This window comes from Pseudophryne corroboree, chromosome 4 (assembly GCF_028390025.1).
Source record: "Pseudophryne corroboree isolate aPseCor3 chromosome 4, aPseCor3.hap2, whole genome shotgun sequence".
Taxonomy (NCBI): Eukaryota; Metazoa; Chordata; class Amphibia; order Anura; family Myobatrachidae; genus Pseudophryne; species Pseudophryne corroboree.
In genome coordinates, this window is record NC_086447.1 from 615,381,453 (window position 1) to 615,397,130 (window position 15,678).

A 15,678-nucleotide genomic window follows, 5' to 3' on the forward strand; every position below is an offset into this window, starting at 1 on the left:
GGATTTTCCAGCAGTTGCCGTGGCCACCAGGTCCGATGGACCGACCCCAAAAACTCCTCTTCCTTTATACGGCAATACACCTTTTTGCCGTTTGGAATCTGCATCACCTGACCACTGTCGTGTCCATAACATCTTCTGGCAGATATGGACATCGCATTTACTCTTGATGCCAGAGTGCAAATATCCCTCTGTGCATCTCGCATATATAGAAATGCATCCTTTAAATGCTCTATAGTCAATAAAATACTGTCCCTGTCAAGGGTATCAATATTTTTAGTCAGGGAATCCGACCAAGCCACCCCAGCTCTGCACATCCAGGCTGAGGCGATCGCTGGTCGCAGTATAACACCAGTATGTGTGTATATACTTTTTATGATATTTTCCAGCCTCCTGTCAGCTGGTCCTTGAGGACGGCCCTATCTATAGACGGTACCGCCACTTGTTTTGATAAGCGTGTGAGCGCCTTATCCACCCTAAGGGGTGTTTCCCAACGCGCCCTAACTTCTGGCGGGAAAGGGTATACCGCCCATAATTTTCTATCGGGGGGAACCCACGCATCATCACACACTTTAATTAATTTATCTGATTCAGGAAAAACTACTGTAGTTTTTTCACATCCCACATAATACCCTCTTTTGTGGTACTTGTAGTATCAGAAATATGTAACACCTCCTTCATTGCCTTTAACGTGTGGCCCTAATAAGGAATACGTTTGTTTATTCACCGTCGACACTGGATTCAGTGTCCCTGTTTGTGTCTGTGTCGACCGACTAAAGTAAACGGGCGTTTTAAAACCCCTGACGGTGTTTTTGAGACGTCTGGACCGGTACTAATTGTTTGTCGGCCGTCTCATGTCGTCAACCGACCTTGCAGCGTGTTGACATTATCACGTAATTCCCTAAATAAGCCATCCATTCCGGTGTCGACTCCCTAGAGAGTGACATCACCATTACAGGCAATTGCTCCGCCTCCTCACCAACATCGTCCTCATACATGTCGACACACACGTACCGACACACAGCACACACACAGGGAATGCTCTGATAGAGGACAGGACCCACTAGCCCTTTGGAGAGACAGAGGGAGAGTTTGCCAGCACACACCAAAAACGCTATAATTATATAGGGACAACCTTATATAAGTGTTTTCCCTTATAGCATCTGTTTTATATATTTCTAACGCCAAATTAGTGCCCCCCCTCTCTGTTTTAACCCTGTTTCTGTAGTGCAGTGCAGGGGAGAGCCTGGGAGCCTTCCCTCCAGCCTTTCTGTGAGGGAAAATGGCGCTGTGTGCTGAGGAGATAGGCCCCGCCCCTTTTTCGGCGGCCTCGTCTCCCGCTTTTAACGGATTCTGGCAGGGGTTAAATATCTCCATATAGCCTCCGGAGGCTATATGTGAGGTATTTTTAGCCAAAATAGGTTTTCATTTGCCTCCCAGGGCGCCCCCCTCCCAGCGCCCTGCACCCTCAGTGACTGCCGTGTGAAGTGTGCTGAGAGGAAAATGGCGCACAGCTGCAGTGCTGTGCGCTACCTTTAGAAGACTGAGGAGTCTTCTGCCGCCGATTCTGGACCTCTTCTTACTTCAGCATCTGCAAGGGGGCCGGCGGCAAGGCTCCGGTGACCATCCAGGCTGTACCTGTGATCGTCCCTCTGGAGCTGATGTCCAGTAGCCAAGAAGCCAATCCATCCTGCACGCAGGTGAGTTCACTTCTTCTCCCCTAAGTCCCTCGTTGCAGTGATCCTGTTGCCAGCAGGACTCACTGTAAAATAAAAAACCTAAGCTAAACTTTTCTAAGCAGCTCTTTAGGAGAGCCACCTAGATTGCACCCTTCTCGGCCGGGCACAAAAATCTAACTGGCTTGGAGGAGGGTCATAGGGGGAGGAGCCAGTGCACACCACCTGATCCTAAAGCTTTACTTTTTGTGCCCTGTCTCCTGCGGAGCCGCTATTCCCCATGGTCCTTTCAGGAACCCCAGCATCCACTAGGACGATAGAGAAATAAGTGTTTTCCCTTATAGCATCTTAATATATAATAATATCGCCAAATAAGTGCCCCCCCTCTCTGTTTTAACCCTGTTTCTGTAGTGCAGTGCAGGGGAGAGCCTGGGAGCCTTCCTAGCAGCGGAGCTGTGTAGGAAAATGGCGCTGTGTGCTGAGGAGAATAGGCCCCGCCCCCTTTTCGGCGGGCTTCTTCTCCCGTTTTTCTGACAACCTGGCAGGGGTTAAATACATCCATATAGCCCCAGAGGCTATATGTGATGCATTTTTAGCCAGCATAGGTACTTTCATTGCTGCCCAGGGCGCCCCCCCCAGCGCCCTGCACCCTCAGTGACCGTTGGTGTGAAGTGTGCTGAGAGCAATGGCGCACAGCTGCCGTGCTGTGCGCTACCTTAAGAAGACTGGGAAGTCTTCAGCCGCCGATTTCTGGACCTCTTCTCTCTTCAGCATCTGCAAGGGGGTCGGCGGCGCGGCTCCGGTGACCCATCCAGGCTGTACCTGTGATCGTCCCTCTGGAGCTAGTGTCCAGTAGCCTAAGAACCCAATCCATCCTGCACGCAGGTGAGTTCACTTCTTCTCCCCTAAGTCCCTCGTTGCATTGAGCCTGTTGCCAGCAGGACTTACTGAAAATAAAAAACCTAACAAAACTTTTACTCTAAGCAGCTCTTTAGGAGAGCCACCTAGATTGCACCCTTCTCGGCCGGGCACAAAAACCTAACTGAGGCTTGGAGGAGGGTCATAGGGGGAGGAGCCAGTGCACACCACCTGATCCTAAAGCTTTTACTTTTTGTGCCCTGTCTCCTGCGGAGCCGCTATTCCCCATGGTCCTTACGGAGTCCCCAGCATCCACTTAGGACGTCAGAGAAACAAGAATTAGCCTATTTGCAACAGTGATAACAGTGTTACTGCAACACTAATACAGCTCAATAGCTGCTAGATGCATAACTGTTGGGGAAGGTGGATTTGCAAGTGTTATTCTTACATGATGATTATTATTATTATTATTATTATTATTATTGTGCTGCTTATGTATTTACTTTTCTTTGTTAACAAAAATAAACTAAACCAACACACTCACCCTGTAAATCAGCCCATAGTACCAATGCACACTCAACCTGTAACTCAGTACACAGTATGAATGCACAGTCACCCTGTAAATCAGCGCACAGTATTAACCCCTTCAGTGGTGGGTTGTCTTTTTTAAAACACACTTAGCAGGGTGTGTTTTTAAATTGGAGTTGGGGAGGGGGGAGGGAGAGCAGAGGGGGGATCATTGCTGATTCCCGGCAATCAACATAACACAGTTAAGCCCGCCGCCTGGTCAATAGGAGTACGGGGGGCAGGCTTAACACTGTAATGGCTTATGCTGATTACCGGGCGCCGTCCCCAAGGAATTTACAAGTGACGTAGCCTGGAAATCTTCCGTGGTGGCCAGCGCAGTCAGTGCAACTGGCCCCAGAAGATTTCCGGGAATACCATTTAAGTGGTTAATGCACACTCACCCTGTAAATCAGCACATAGTACCAATGCACACTCACCCTGTACATCAGCACACAGTACAAATGCACACTCACTATGTACATCAGCACACAGTACAAATGCACACTCACCCTGTAAATCAGCACATAGTACCAATGCACACTCGCCCTGTAGATCAGCACATAGTACCAATACACACTCGCCCTGTAAATCAACACACAATATTAATGCACACTCACCATGTGAAGCAGCACATAGTACCAATGTACACTCACCCTGTAAATCAGCACATAATACTAATGCACACTCACCCTGAAAATCAGGAATTCCAGATAGTTTTGGAGCATCAAGTAGCCAGTCTGTAAGCTCACTAGTACTAAGGATATTGCTCCGGAATTGTTTTCCTCCATTTACATTCCAGGTTCCCACGGCAACACGAGTTCTTTTAAAATTTGTAAACTCAAACTGGCGTTCTGACATGGCTTTTAAAACACTTTGATTCACTGTGGAATGATACACATAATTGTTATTACTTATGTGGGTAATGTAACTGTTTTCAGTTATGCATCACCTTTTTTTATATTAAGATTTTTTTGTAGTGCCTACATATTAGTAAATGCTTTATAGAAAAGTTTTAGCTTATTATCGAACTAATTCCAGATTGTTCTTTTTGTATATTACTTACAATCTGTCCCTTCCTAAGTATTTGTTAATGATTGAACATTAAGGGCCTAATTAAGACCTGATCACTCCTCTGCGAATTTGCAGAGGTTTGAGATCAGATAGTCGCCGCCAAGACAGAGTGAATACCCGCCTCATGCAAGTCTGCATACACCGTGCGAACAGCTTTGCAAATGCCAGTGAGCTGCAAATCCACTTGCAACTTATTCATCATCGAATGATATTTCCAGTCTGTGCATAGGCCAGGACCTACTCCTACAGTGTGATAGAATTAGACTGATCAGGGCCGGAGCGGACGTCACACACCCTCCCAGAAAACGAGTGGAAACGCCTGCGTTTTTCCTGGCACTCTCAGAAATCGTCCATTTACCACCCTCAAATGTCCGTTTCCTGTCAATCAACTAGCATACACCTAGCGATCGAAAAAGACGATGGAATCTTTCGCAGTTTGGCCTCGCGCATGCGCACTACGCAGTCGATCGATAATCGTCTGCCTTGCAAAACCACACAACAGCTATCAGGTCTGAATTAGGCCCTTAGATATATAATATACTGTATAAGAATACCTTATTTCACACATTACAGGTCCTCTAACTCTAGTACTTATCAATTTGGATTCTTTAATATATTGCTGTTGGTTTTAATAAATTACTATGTTGCGGTTGTTTTTCTCTGAAATCATCATACACATTTTACCAAGTGGAGCAGAGCCGTCCGTTAACATCCGTCCTTTGTCTGCATAATCATCACTGTAGAAATCCCCCATGAGCAGCAGATCAATAGCCTCCTGCTTTGCACCATCAAAGAAGTTCGTCTGGATGGTTCTTGAAACTGTACGAGCTCCATCTTTTAGTTTTCCAACCTTTATAGGAATATTTAAAGACAAGTGATGTTTAGATTAACCACGATCACATAAAATAGGATTTTAATTACCTTTTCTCATAGTCCATAAGGGATATTAGGGAGACTTAGTACGATGGGGTATAGACGGGGTCCAAAGGAGCCAGTGCAATTTAAATTTCTTCACTGGGTGTGCTGGCTCATCCCCTCTATTCCCCTCAAACAGGCAGTTATAGGTAAAACAGTGCCCGAAGAAGAAAGGACATATATGAGAGAAGGAACATGATAACAAAGAGTGGTGAGATTTAATACCAGCACCCCACAAACATATAACAACCAGCAATGGCTGGTAACAATAACAGCAACAGCTGAACAGGTAACCACATAACAGAGTACCTGCAGAAAAGTCAATGCACTGAGGCCAGCGCCAATATCCCTTATGGACTACGAGAAAATAGGATTTTAATTACCTACCGGTAAATCCTTTTCTCGTAGTCCGTAGAGGAAATTGGGATCCATTTAGTACCATGGGGTATAGACGGGTCCACTAGGAGCCTTGGGCAATCAATCAATAGTGTGCACTGGCTCCTCCTTCTATGCCCCTCCTACCAGACTCATTCTAGAAACTGTGCCCGAGGAGAAGGACATACCTTGACAGAAGGATTGAAAGGACAGTGGTGAGATTTGAACCAGCAAACACAAACAAGAGGAAAGCCATGCTAACCAAACTTGACGAGGGACAGCAACAGCTTAACCAACAACAGTACTTAACCAAGTAACAGTGCAGGAACACACTAAGCACTGGGCGGGCGCCCAGTATCCTCTACGGACTACGAGAAAAGGAGTTACCGGTAGGTAATTAAATTCCTATTTTCTCTTACATCCTAGAGAATACTGGGACTCCATTTAGTACCATGCGGACGTACCAAAGCTCCCAAACCGTGCGGGAGAGTGCTGAGGTTCCTGCAGAACTGATTGGCCAAACTGAAGGTCCTCAGAGGCCAAAGTATCGAACTTGTAGAACTTAGCAAACGTGTTCGAACCTAACCAAGTAGCCGCTCGGCAGAGCTGTAAAGCCGAGACACCCTGGGCAGCCGCCCAGGAAGAACCCACCGACCTAGTAGAGTGGGCCTGTACAGATTTAGGAACCGGCAAACCTGCCGTAGAGTAAGCATGCTGGATAATAAGCCTGTTCCAGCGAGCAATAGACTGCTTTGAAGTAGGACACACAATTTTATTGGGATCATAGAGCACAAACAGCGAGCCCGATTTTTTGTGACACGCTGTCGACTTCAAAGATTTTCATAGCCCTCACAACATCCAGGGACTTTGAAGTAGTAGAGGTTTTTGGTAACCACCGGGAACACAATAGGTTGGTTGATATGAAACACAGACACCACCTTTGGAAGAAATAGCGGACGAGTTCTGAGTTCAGCTCTATCTTCATGAAAAATTAAATAGTGGCTCTTTTGAGACAACGCCCCCAATTCCAATACACGTCTTGCAGAAGCCAAGGCCAACAGTGTGACGTAGAGAGATTGTAGAAACTGCAACACCACGTTGAGATCCCAAGATGCCGTGGGAGGCACAAAGGGCGGTTGGATGTGCAGAACACCTTTCAAGAACATCTGAACTTCAGGGAGGGAAGCCAACTGTTTCTGGAAGAAAATAGAGAAGGCCAAAATTTGGACTTTTATGGAGCCCAGGCGTAGGCCCACATCCACACCTGACTGCAGAAAAAGCAGAAAACGTCCCAGTTGAAACTCCACCGCAGGTAATTTCCTGTTTTCACACCAAGAGACGTATTTTCTCTAAATACGGTGGCAATGTTTAGACGTTACCCCTTTTCTGGCTTGAATCAAGGTAGGAATTACCCTGTCCGGAATGCCTTTCCGGGCTAGAATTTGACGCTCAATCTCCATGCCGTCAAACGTAGCCGCAGTAAGTCTTGATAGACGAACGGCCCCTGTTGCAGAAGATCCTCTCGAACAGGTAGAGGCCATGGATCCTCCAGTAGATCTGCGTACCAAGCCCTTCTCGGACAATCTGGAGCAATGAGAATTGCTTGAACTTTTTCCCTTTTTATTCTTTTGAGAATTCTTGGGATCAATGGAAGTGGTGGAAACACATACACCATCTGATAGACCCATGGAGTCACCAAAGCGTCCACCGCCACTGCCTGTGGGTCTTGCAACCTGGAACAATACCGCCTGAGCTTCTTGTTGAGACGATAGGCCATCATGTCGATCTGGGGAATTCCCCACCGTCGTGGCAAGCACCCGAACACTTCCGGGTGCAGGCCCCACTCTCCTGGGTAGAGGTCGTGTCTGCTGAGGAAGTCTGCTTACCAGTTGTCTACTCCCGGAAATGAAGATTGCAGACAACCCCACAGTGTGTCTTTCTGTCCAGAGGAGAATCCTTGTTACTTCTGACATTGCAGCTCTGCTCTTTGTTCCGCCCTGTCGGTTTATGTACGTTACCGTTGTCCCATTGTCCAACTGAACCTGGATGACCTGATCTTGAAGAAGATGTGATGCCTGTAGAAGGGCGTTGTATATGACCCTTAGTTCCAGAATGTTGATTGGAAGAATGGTTTCTTGATATGACCATTTACCTTGGAGTATTCCCCCTGGGTGAATTCTCCCCAACCTCTGAGGCTTGTATCTGTGGTAAGCAGAATCCAATTTTGAATCCTGAACCTTCGGCTCTCTGTCAGGTGAGAAGTCTGAAGCCACCACAGAAGAGAAATCCTGGCTCTTGGTGACAGACGTATCCTCTGGTGCATGTGGAGATGCGATCCGGACCATTTGTCCAACAGATTCAGCTGGAAGGACCTTGCATGAAACCTTCTGTACTGCAGCACCTCATAAGCGGCTACTATCTTTCCCAGAAGGCGAATGCATAGATGCACCGATATCCGGGTTGGTTTTAGAACATACCACACCATTGACTGGATTACCAATGCCTTTTCCAATGGAAGGAATATCTTTTGAGCCTCCGTATCCAGTATCATCCCCAGGAACGGGGCAATGTTTTCCAACAACCGCTCCCTGGATGGTGCTTTTATCAGCAGATCATCCAAGTACTATGGATTATGCTCACTCCCTGTTTACGGATGAGAAACACCATCTCTGCCATTACCTTGGTGAACACCCTCGGTGCCATGGAGAGGCCAAATGGCAGGGCCTGGAACTGGTAGTGACAGTCCTGTAATGCAAACTGTAGATAAGCCTGATGAGGCAGCCAGATTGGGATATGAAGGTATGCATCCTTGATATCCAGAGACACCAAGAATTCCCCTTCCTCCAGACCTGAGATCCCCACTCTCAGAGACTCCATCTTGAATTTGAACACCCGTAAATACGGGTTCAGTGGCTTGAGGTTTAAAATGAGTCTTACCGAACCGTCCGGTTTCGTTACCACAAACAGGTTGGAATAATAACCTTTGTTCTGTAGCTGAGGTGGAACTGGAACAATGACCTGAGTCTGTACCAGTTTTTGAGCTGCATCCTGTAAAATTATACTTGCCTCCCGAGAAGCTGGTAAGCCTGATTTGAAAAATCTGTGAGGTGGGAGTTCCTGAAACTCCAGTCTGTACCACTGGGCGATGAGCTCTTTGACCCAGGGATCCTGACATGATGTCGCACATACTGTACGTGACTGAAATCTCTTAATCGGGCTCCCACCTACCTATCTTCCAGGCAGTGCGGTCCACCCTCATGCTGAAAGCTTTGAGGAAACAGAACCTGAGTTCTGTTCCTGTGAACCTGCAGTTGCTTGTTTTCTGGGTTTACCTCTATTGCCTTTGAAGGCTGTAGAAGAACCTTTGGTTTTATTTTTAAATTTTGCTGTCCGAAAGGACTGCAGAGTTGGAGCAGATTAGGTCTTCCTAGCTGGGGGTACAGCGGAAGGAAGGTATGTAGACTTACCCGCCGTAGCCTTGGAAATTCACGTATCCAGTTCATTTCCAAACAGGGCCTCACCTGTGAATGGTAGGCTTTCCACACCTTTTTTGGAATCCGCATCCGCAGTCCACTGACGTAGCCATAGCCCCTGCGTGCTGACACTTCCATGGCCGTGGTGCGTGCATGGAGCAAGCCTATCTCTTTTATGGCCTCCACCATAAAATTTGCAGAGTTCTGTATATGCTGTAGGAGTAAAATGATCTCCCCTCTGGGTAAGGAATCTAACCCCTCAATCGGGTTACCTGACCATTTTGCAATGGCCCTAGTGATCCATGCACAAGCTATAGTGGATCTTTGGGCCACCACCGCAGCTGTGTACAGAGATTTGAGGGTGGTCTCAACTCTGCAGTCAGCCGTGTCCTTTAAGGAGGCTACCCCCGGGACAGGCAAGATTATCTTACGTGACAACCGAGATACCAATGCATCAACAATCGGTGGGTCGGTGGTTTTTTTCCCCATCATCCTGAGGAAAAGGGAAGGATACCCGTAACCTTTTAGGGATCTGAAACTTCTTGTCAAGATTCATCCAAGTGTCTTCAAATAGGGAATTTAATTCCTTAAATGCAGGGAAAGTAGCAGAGGATTTCTTTCTTACATTAAAATAAGACTACTCATCTTCCTCTGTCACTTTGTCAGGAATGTGCAGGATGTCTCTAATAGCTTCTATCAGGGCCTGTATTCCTTGTGACAGAGCTGCATCCCCCCCCTCCCGAATCCACCTCACCCTCCTCTGCTTCTGATACATCATCATCAGTGTCAGCCTGCAGGATCTGGACCAGTGTACGCTTTTGTGGAAAAATGGTAGGGGTCTGAGACGCTGGTATGGACAATGAATCTCTATTCATCAGGTCATCCACAGACTGTCTTAAGTATTGCGTCTCTTTCTCATTTTGGGACAATTTATGTGAAATATTTGAGGTCATCCCTTTTAATGAATCCAACCATACTGGTTCGGACCCACTAGCTAGAGAATGTGTACTATCCTGAGCTCCTCCAGGCACATTTTCTAAACGGAGTCTGGTAGGAGGGGCATTTAGGGAGGAGCCAGCGCACACTATTGATTTCTTAAAGTGCCCAAGGCTCCTAGTGGACCAGTCTATACCCCATGGTACTAAATAGACCCCAGTATCCTCTAGGACGTAAGAGAAAAGGATTTACCGGTAGGTAAGTAAAATCCTATTTTCTCTAGCATCCATAAGGGATATTGGGGAGACTTAGTACGATGGGGACGTCCCAAAGCTTCCAAAACGGGCGGGAACGCGCAGAGACTTCTGCAGCACTGCCTGCCCAAACTGGGCATCCTCTTTGGCCAGGGTATCAAACTTGTAGAACTTTACAAACGTGTTCTTCCCTGACCAGGTAGCAGCTCGGCATAGTTGAAAAGGCCGAGACTCCACGGGCAGCCGCCCAGGAAGAGCCAACCAATCTCGTAGAGTAGGCCTTCAGAGACTTAGGAACAGGTAAGGCTGCCGACACATAGGCCTGTTGGATAGTAAGCCTAAGCCACTGAGCAATGGGCTGCTTTGAAGCAGGACAACCCTTTTTCAGCACATCATAGAGCACGAACAAGGAATCCGTCTTTCTGATCCGAGTCGTTCACTTGACATAGGGGGTAATTCAGACCTGATCGTAGCAGCAAATTTGTTAGCAGTTGGGCAAAACCATGGCCCTCATTCCGAGTTGATCGCTCGCAAGGCGAATTTAGCAGAGTTGCTCACGCTAAGCCTACGCCTACTGGGAGTGTATCTTAGCTTCTTAAAATTGCGACCGATGTATTCGCAATATTGCGATTACAAACTACTTAGCAGTTTCAGAGTAGCTTCAGACTTACTCGGCATCTGCGTTCAGTTCAGTGCTTGTCGTTCCTGGTTTGACGTCATAAACACACCCAGCGTTCGCCCAGACACTCCCCCGTTTCTCCGGCCACTCCTGCGTTTTTTCCGGAAACGGTAGCGTTTTTATCCACACGCCCCGAAAACGCTGTGTTTCCGCCCAGTAACACCCATTTCCTGTCAATCACACTACGTTCGCCAGAGCGAAGAAAAAGCCGTGAGTAAAAATACTATCTTCATTGTAAAATTACTTGGCGCAGTCGCAGTGCGAATATTGCGCATGCGTACTAAGCGGAATTTCACTGCGATGCGAAGAAAATTACCGAGCGATCAACTCGGAATGAGGGCCCATGTGCACTGCAGGGGCGGCAGATATAACATATGCAGAGAGAGTTAGATTTGGGTGGGTTATATTGTTTCTGTGCAGGGTAAAATACTGGCTGCTTCATTTTTACACTGAATTTAGATCTCAGTTTGAACACACAACAGCCAAATCTACTCTCTCTGCACATGTTATATCTGCCCCCCCCCCCCTCCTCCCCCCCAGCAGTGCATATGGTTTTGCCCAACTGCTAACAAATTTGCTGCTACGATCAGGTCTGAATTACCCCCATAGATCTTTAAGGCTCGCATAGCATCCAATGCCTCCGGAGAAGCAGAAGTGTCAGAACTGGACAGAACCACAATAGGTTGATTCAGGTGAAACACAGAGACAACCAACTGCTGCCTAGTCCTGAGCTCCGCTCTGTCTTCATAAAAGACAAAGTATGGGCTCTTCCACGATAAGGCCCCCAATTCTGAGATACGTCTAGCAGAAGCCAGGGCCAGTAACATCACTGTCTTCCACGAGAGGTACATGTCTTCTACCATCATCAGAGGCTCAAACCAGGATGACTGCAGAAAGTCCAACACCACATTCAAATCCCAGGATGCCGTAGGCGGCACAATAGGAGGTTGTATGTGGAGTGCCCCTGGACCAACTTTTGTATGGCATGTCGCAACGTAACCTGCGTATCCTCCAAAGCTGGTAAGCTTGATTTGAAATATCGTTGGAGAGGAGCACCGTCAAACTCACGTTTGCAGCCAAGAGAAATTAAATTCTTGACCCATGTATCCTGGCAGGAAACCTCCCAGATGCGGCTGAAGTGACGCAGTCGAGCTACCACCTTGAGATACCCTCGGGGTGGGTGGGCACAGTCATGCTGAGGCCTTAGTGGAAGCAGATGCCTCTAGCCGCATTGGAGGCACCTCTGGCCCTAGATCGAAATCTGTTAGACCGAAAGGACTGAATAGACGGCCCTGGGTAGGAGAGTCTCGCCAGTGGGGCCCTAGAGGGGAGAAACGTGGATTTCCCAGCAGTTACCTTGGAAATCCACGTATCCAACTCAACCCCAGAGAGCCATTCCCCAGAGAAGGGGAGGGATTCTACACTGCACTTGGATTCTGCGTCCGCTATCCACTGACGCAACCACAAGGCCCTGCGCACTGACACTGCCATGGCAGAAGTCCTAGCATTAATACTCCCATCTCCTTGAGCGAATCACACAGGACTCGTGAGGTATCCTGAATGTGCCTTAGGAGGGTCACCGTAGTGACCAGATGCATAGCCCCGGAGAGGCCCTCCTGAATTTGAGTGGCCCATGAATGAATAGCATGGGTCATCTAGCAACCCGCTATGACCGGCCCTTGCAATACACCTGCTGCCAAGTAAATAGATTTGAGTGTAGCCTATATTTTCTGTCCCCAAGATCCTTTATAGTAAAGGAGCCAAGGGCAGGCAGCACCGCTTTTTTGGACAGTCGAGAGACTGATACATCAATCCCCGGGGGTTCCTCCCAAAATTTCCTACCTTCAGGAGCAAATGGGAAAATACGCAAATACATTTTTGACACTTGGAATTTTTTTGTCTGTATTTTTCCAGGCTAATTTGAATAGGTCATCTAACTCCGCAGAATCAGGGAAAGTGATATTAGGCTTGTTTTGTATTAAAAAAAACTACTGCTGTGACGCAGCGTCCTCTAGAGGGAGCTTTAACACGTCCCGTATAGCCAGAATGAGGGGTTCAATACCCTGAGCAGAATCGGAATCCCAACTAACGGGATCCAAGTCCTCCCCATCCTCCTGTATTTCCTCATCTGATTCAGAGAGTAGACTGTGCTACAGTGGTGGTACATGGGGTGGGGTGGGGGGGGGGGGGGAGGCTGTGTAACATCTGCCCCAGCAGCTAAGTCTGCAACAACTACATTAAGGAGGCGGCTTCTGATGATGGTATTCTGGCGGGCAAGGCTTCTACTACATCCATTTTGGCCCGCTGGATTCTATGGTTACGGTCCTGGTCTGTGGATCTGAATTCTAAGAAAACCCTGGAGGTGCTCCCTTTTAAAGGGAGACATTCTTTTTGGAGAGGACCTCAACAAGATAGTGGCTGACTTAGATTCTTCTAAAACAGCGTGTCTACCTAGTACTGCTCCTGCAGTTAAATATGTACGAGAGACATTGTTTAGCATTATCAGAAAAGTTGGATGGCAGCTCTGCTTCCACCTCCTGAGCCTACGCTTCAACAGCTTCTGCAGCCCATGTGGCTGCAATAGTGGGCCGATGCACAGCACCCGCTAGAGTGTAAATTGCCTTTAAACAACCCTCCACACGCTTATCCGTCGGTTCTATCAGAGAAGTTATGGTAGTTACAGGTAGAGTTAAGGATACCACCAGGCGCGTCACTAGCGAATCCACTGGCGGGGGTGTTTCCCAATTTTTACTTTTCTCCGCAGCGAGTGGATAGCGAGCCAGCATCTTCTTATGAGGTGTAAATTTCTTTCCTGGATTTTCTCAGGATTCCTGACGTATGTCAACTAAATGGTCAGAATGAGGTAAAACTTGTTTAACGACCTTCTGACGTTTAAATCTGGTTTCTTAGTGGCAGCATCAGTAATTTGACAAATTAGCCTGATAGCCTCCAATAAGTCAGGAACATCCACCTGAGAGACCGATTCCCCATCAGAATCATCAGGGTCAGTGTCTGTATACACGCCATCCTCATCAGACGAGATGTCAGGGACATGGGTGGATTGTGAGGAAGTAATGGCCTGCTTAGAGGACCCCTTGGTCTTAGGCGGCTGAGGGTTAGATTTCTGTTTAGTCAGTGATTGGTTCAACTGCTGTAACTGATTGGACAGGTGATCTGCCCATGGCGGAATAACCGCAGGGACCATAAGCGGTTGTACCGCCATATGAGGTCCCATAGGGGGCGTAAGTTAAGTTACCAGCATACTTAATAACGTGGAGAAAGTAGCCCAAGGCAGGTTATTTTTAACCCCCGTTGCTACAGTCCCACTGGGGGGTAAGGAACCCACAGAACCTGAACCCTCTGTTGATATGTTTTCCTCTAACGTGTCTGTAGCGTCACCATCACGCAATGTGGGATCAGCCCCAGCTCCCTTCGCCCCTTGTAACTGACATAACTGAAAGCTCAGTTTATGGGCAATACAGTACAAGAACAGTAGTCCAATACCTTAACAAGAAATCCCAGTGCAGTATAAACACAAACAGAGAAATCAAGAGGTATATGGTGACTGAAAATCACAGAGAAAAATACACAAAGGGCCTAATTCTGAGTTGATCGCAGGAGCAAATATGTTAGGAGTTGGTCAAAACCATGTGCACTGCAGGGGGGACAGATATAACATGTGCAGAGATAGTTAGATTTGGGTGGGGTGTATTCAAACTGAAATCTAAATTGCAGTGTAAAAATAAAGCAGCCAGTATTTACCCTGCACAGAAACAAAATAACCCAAACAAAATCTAACTCTCTCTGCAAATGTTATATCTGCCCCACCTGCAGTGCACATGGTTGTGCCCAACTGCTAACAAACTTGCTGCTGCGATCAACTCAGAATTACCCCCAATAAGCATATCCTGTGAAACACCTATATTAAATAATTACCCTGACGCACCTAGCCCCCTCAGGGTACAGAATATAGGTATAGCAATCTGAGTGAGATACACGAAATGGAAGTCACACAGCAGCTGTATATGCACACACACAGTCACATGTACAATGCAGAAATTATGACATGCAATAAAACTGCACTGGACTAGCAATACTAAGTAAAACTAAGTATAGCTATACACTCAATACATATATCAATGCACAGTAAATACTGGCTGTATATCACAGGGTACTTGTACTATATAACCCTGACTAAATGCACTGTTTCTTAACTAACACTGTCAGCAGACATGTAGAATACTTAAGTGTCCTATAAAATGCACAGCGCTGACATGCAGGCGTCTTTACAGAGGAGGATTTGCCCAAACAGTCCCAGGATCAGCTCAGCATGCAGGAAATGGCGCCCAAACGCTGACAGGGAGTGAGTGAGGGAGAGAGAGAGAGATGCAGCTCCAGGGCGGCGTTCCAGGAAAAGTGGGTGTGGCCTCTGGAAAAGTGGGCGTGGCCTCAACATCATATTATTAGACTATAAATAAATATATTTTCACACCCCCTCTACGCACACAATTAGCAGCCTACACATAACAGCAACAGTAGTGTTCCTTACACACAATGTCTCCAGTATAGTGTCAGATACACAAAATGTCTCCAGTATAGTGCCAGCTACACATAATGTCTACAGTAGTGCAGTGCCAGATACACATGATATACCCCCCAGCAGTGGCAGATAGACATGACATGCCCCGCAGCAGTGCCAGCTACACATGACATGCCCCCCAGCCGTGCCAACTACACATGACATGGGGTGGTATTCATGTGACCGCCGGTCAGATGACCGACAGTCACGTGACCTCCTCCACGAGCCCGACGGCTCACTATCCCGATGGTCGGCATGCCGACCAACAGGCACTATTTCCACTCGTGGGTGTCCATGA

At 47.3% G+C, this 15,678-nt stretch overlaps 1 protein-coding gene across 2 annotated transcripts in view; it reads right to left on the bottom strand.

Annotated features, from left to right (window-relative positions):
* The window catches only part of SYNJ2 (synaptojanin 2), a 468,795-nt gene that overhangs the window by 152,660 nt on the left and 300,457 nt on the right, over nucleotides 1-15,678 (bottom strand). For both annotated transcript variants that reach the window (XM_063917654.1, XM_063917655.1), the window contains exons 11-12: nucleotides 4,854-5,019; nucleotides 3,788-3,979 (exon numbers count right to left, since the gene is read on the bottom strand). In XM_063917654.1, the coding sequence (XP_063773724.1) occupies nucleotides 3,788-3,979; nucleotides 4,854-5,019 (358 nt within the window). The remainder of the gene's footprint in view (nucleotides 1-3,787; nucleotides 3,980-4,853; nucleotides 5,020-15,678) is intronic.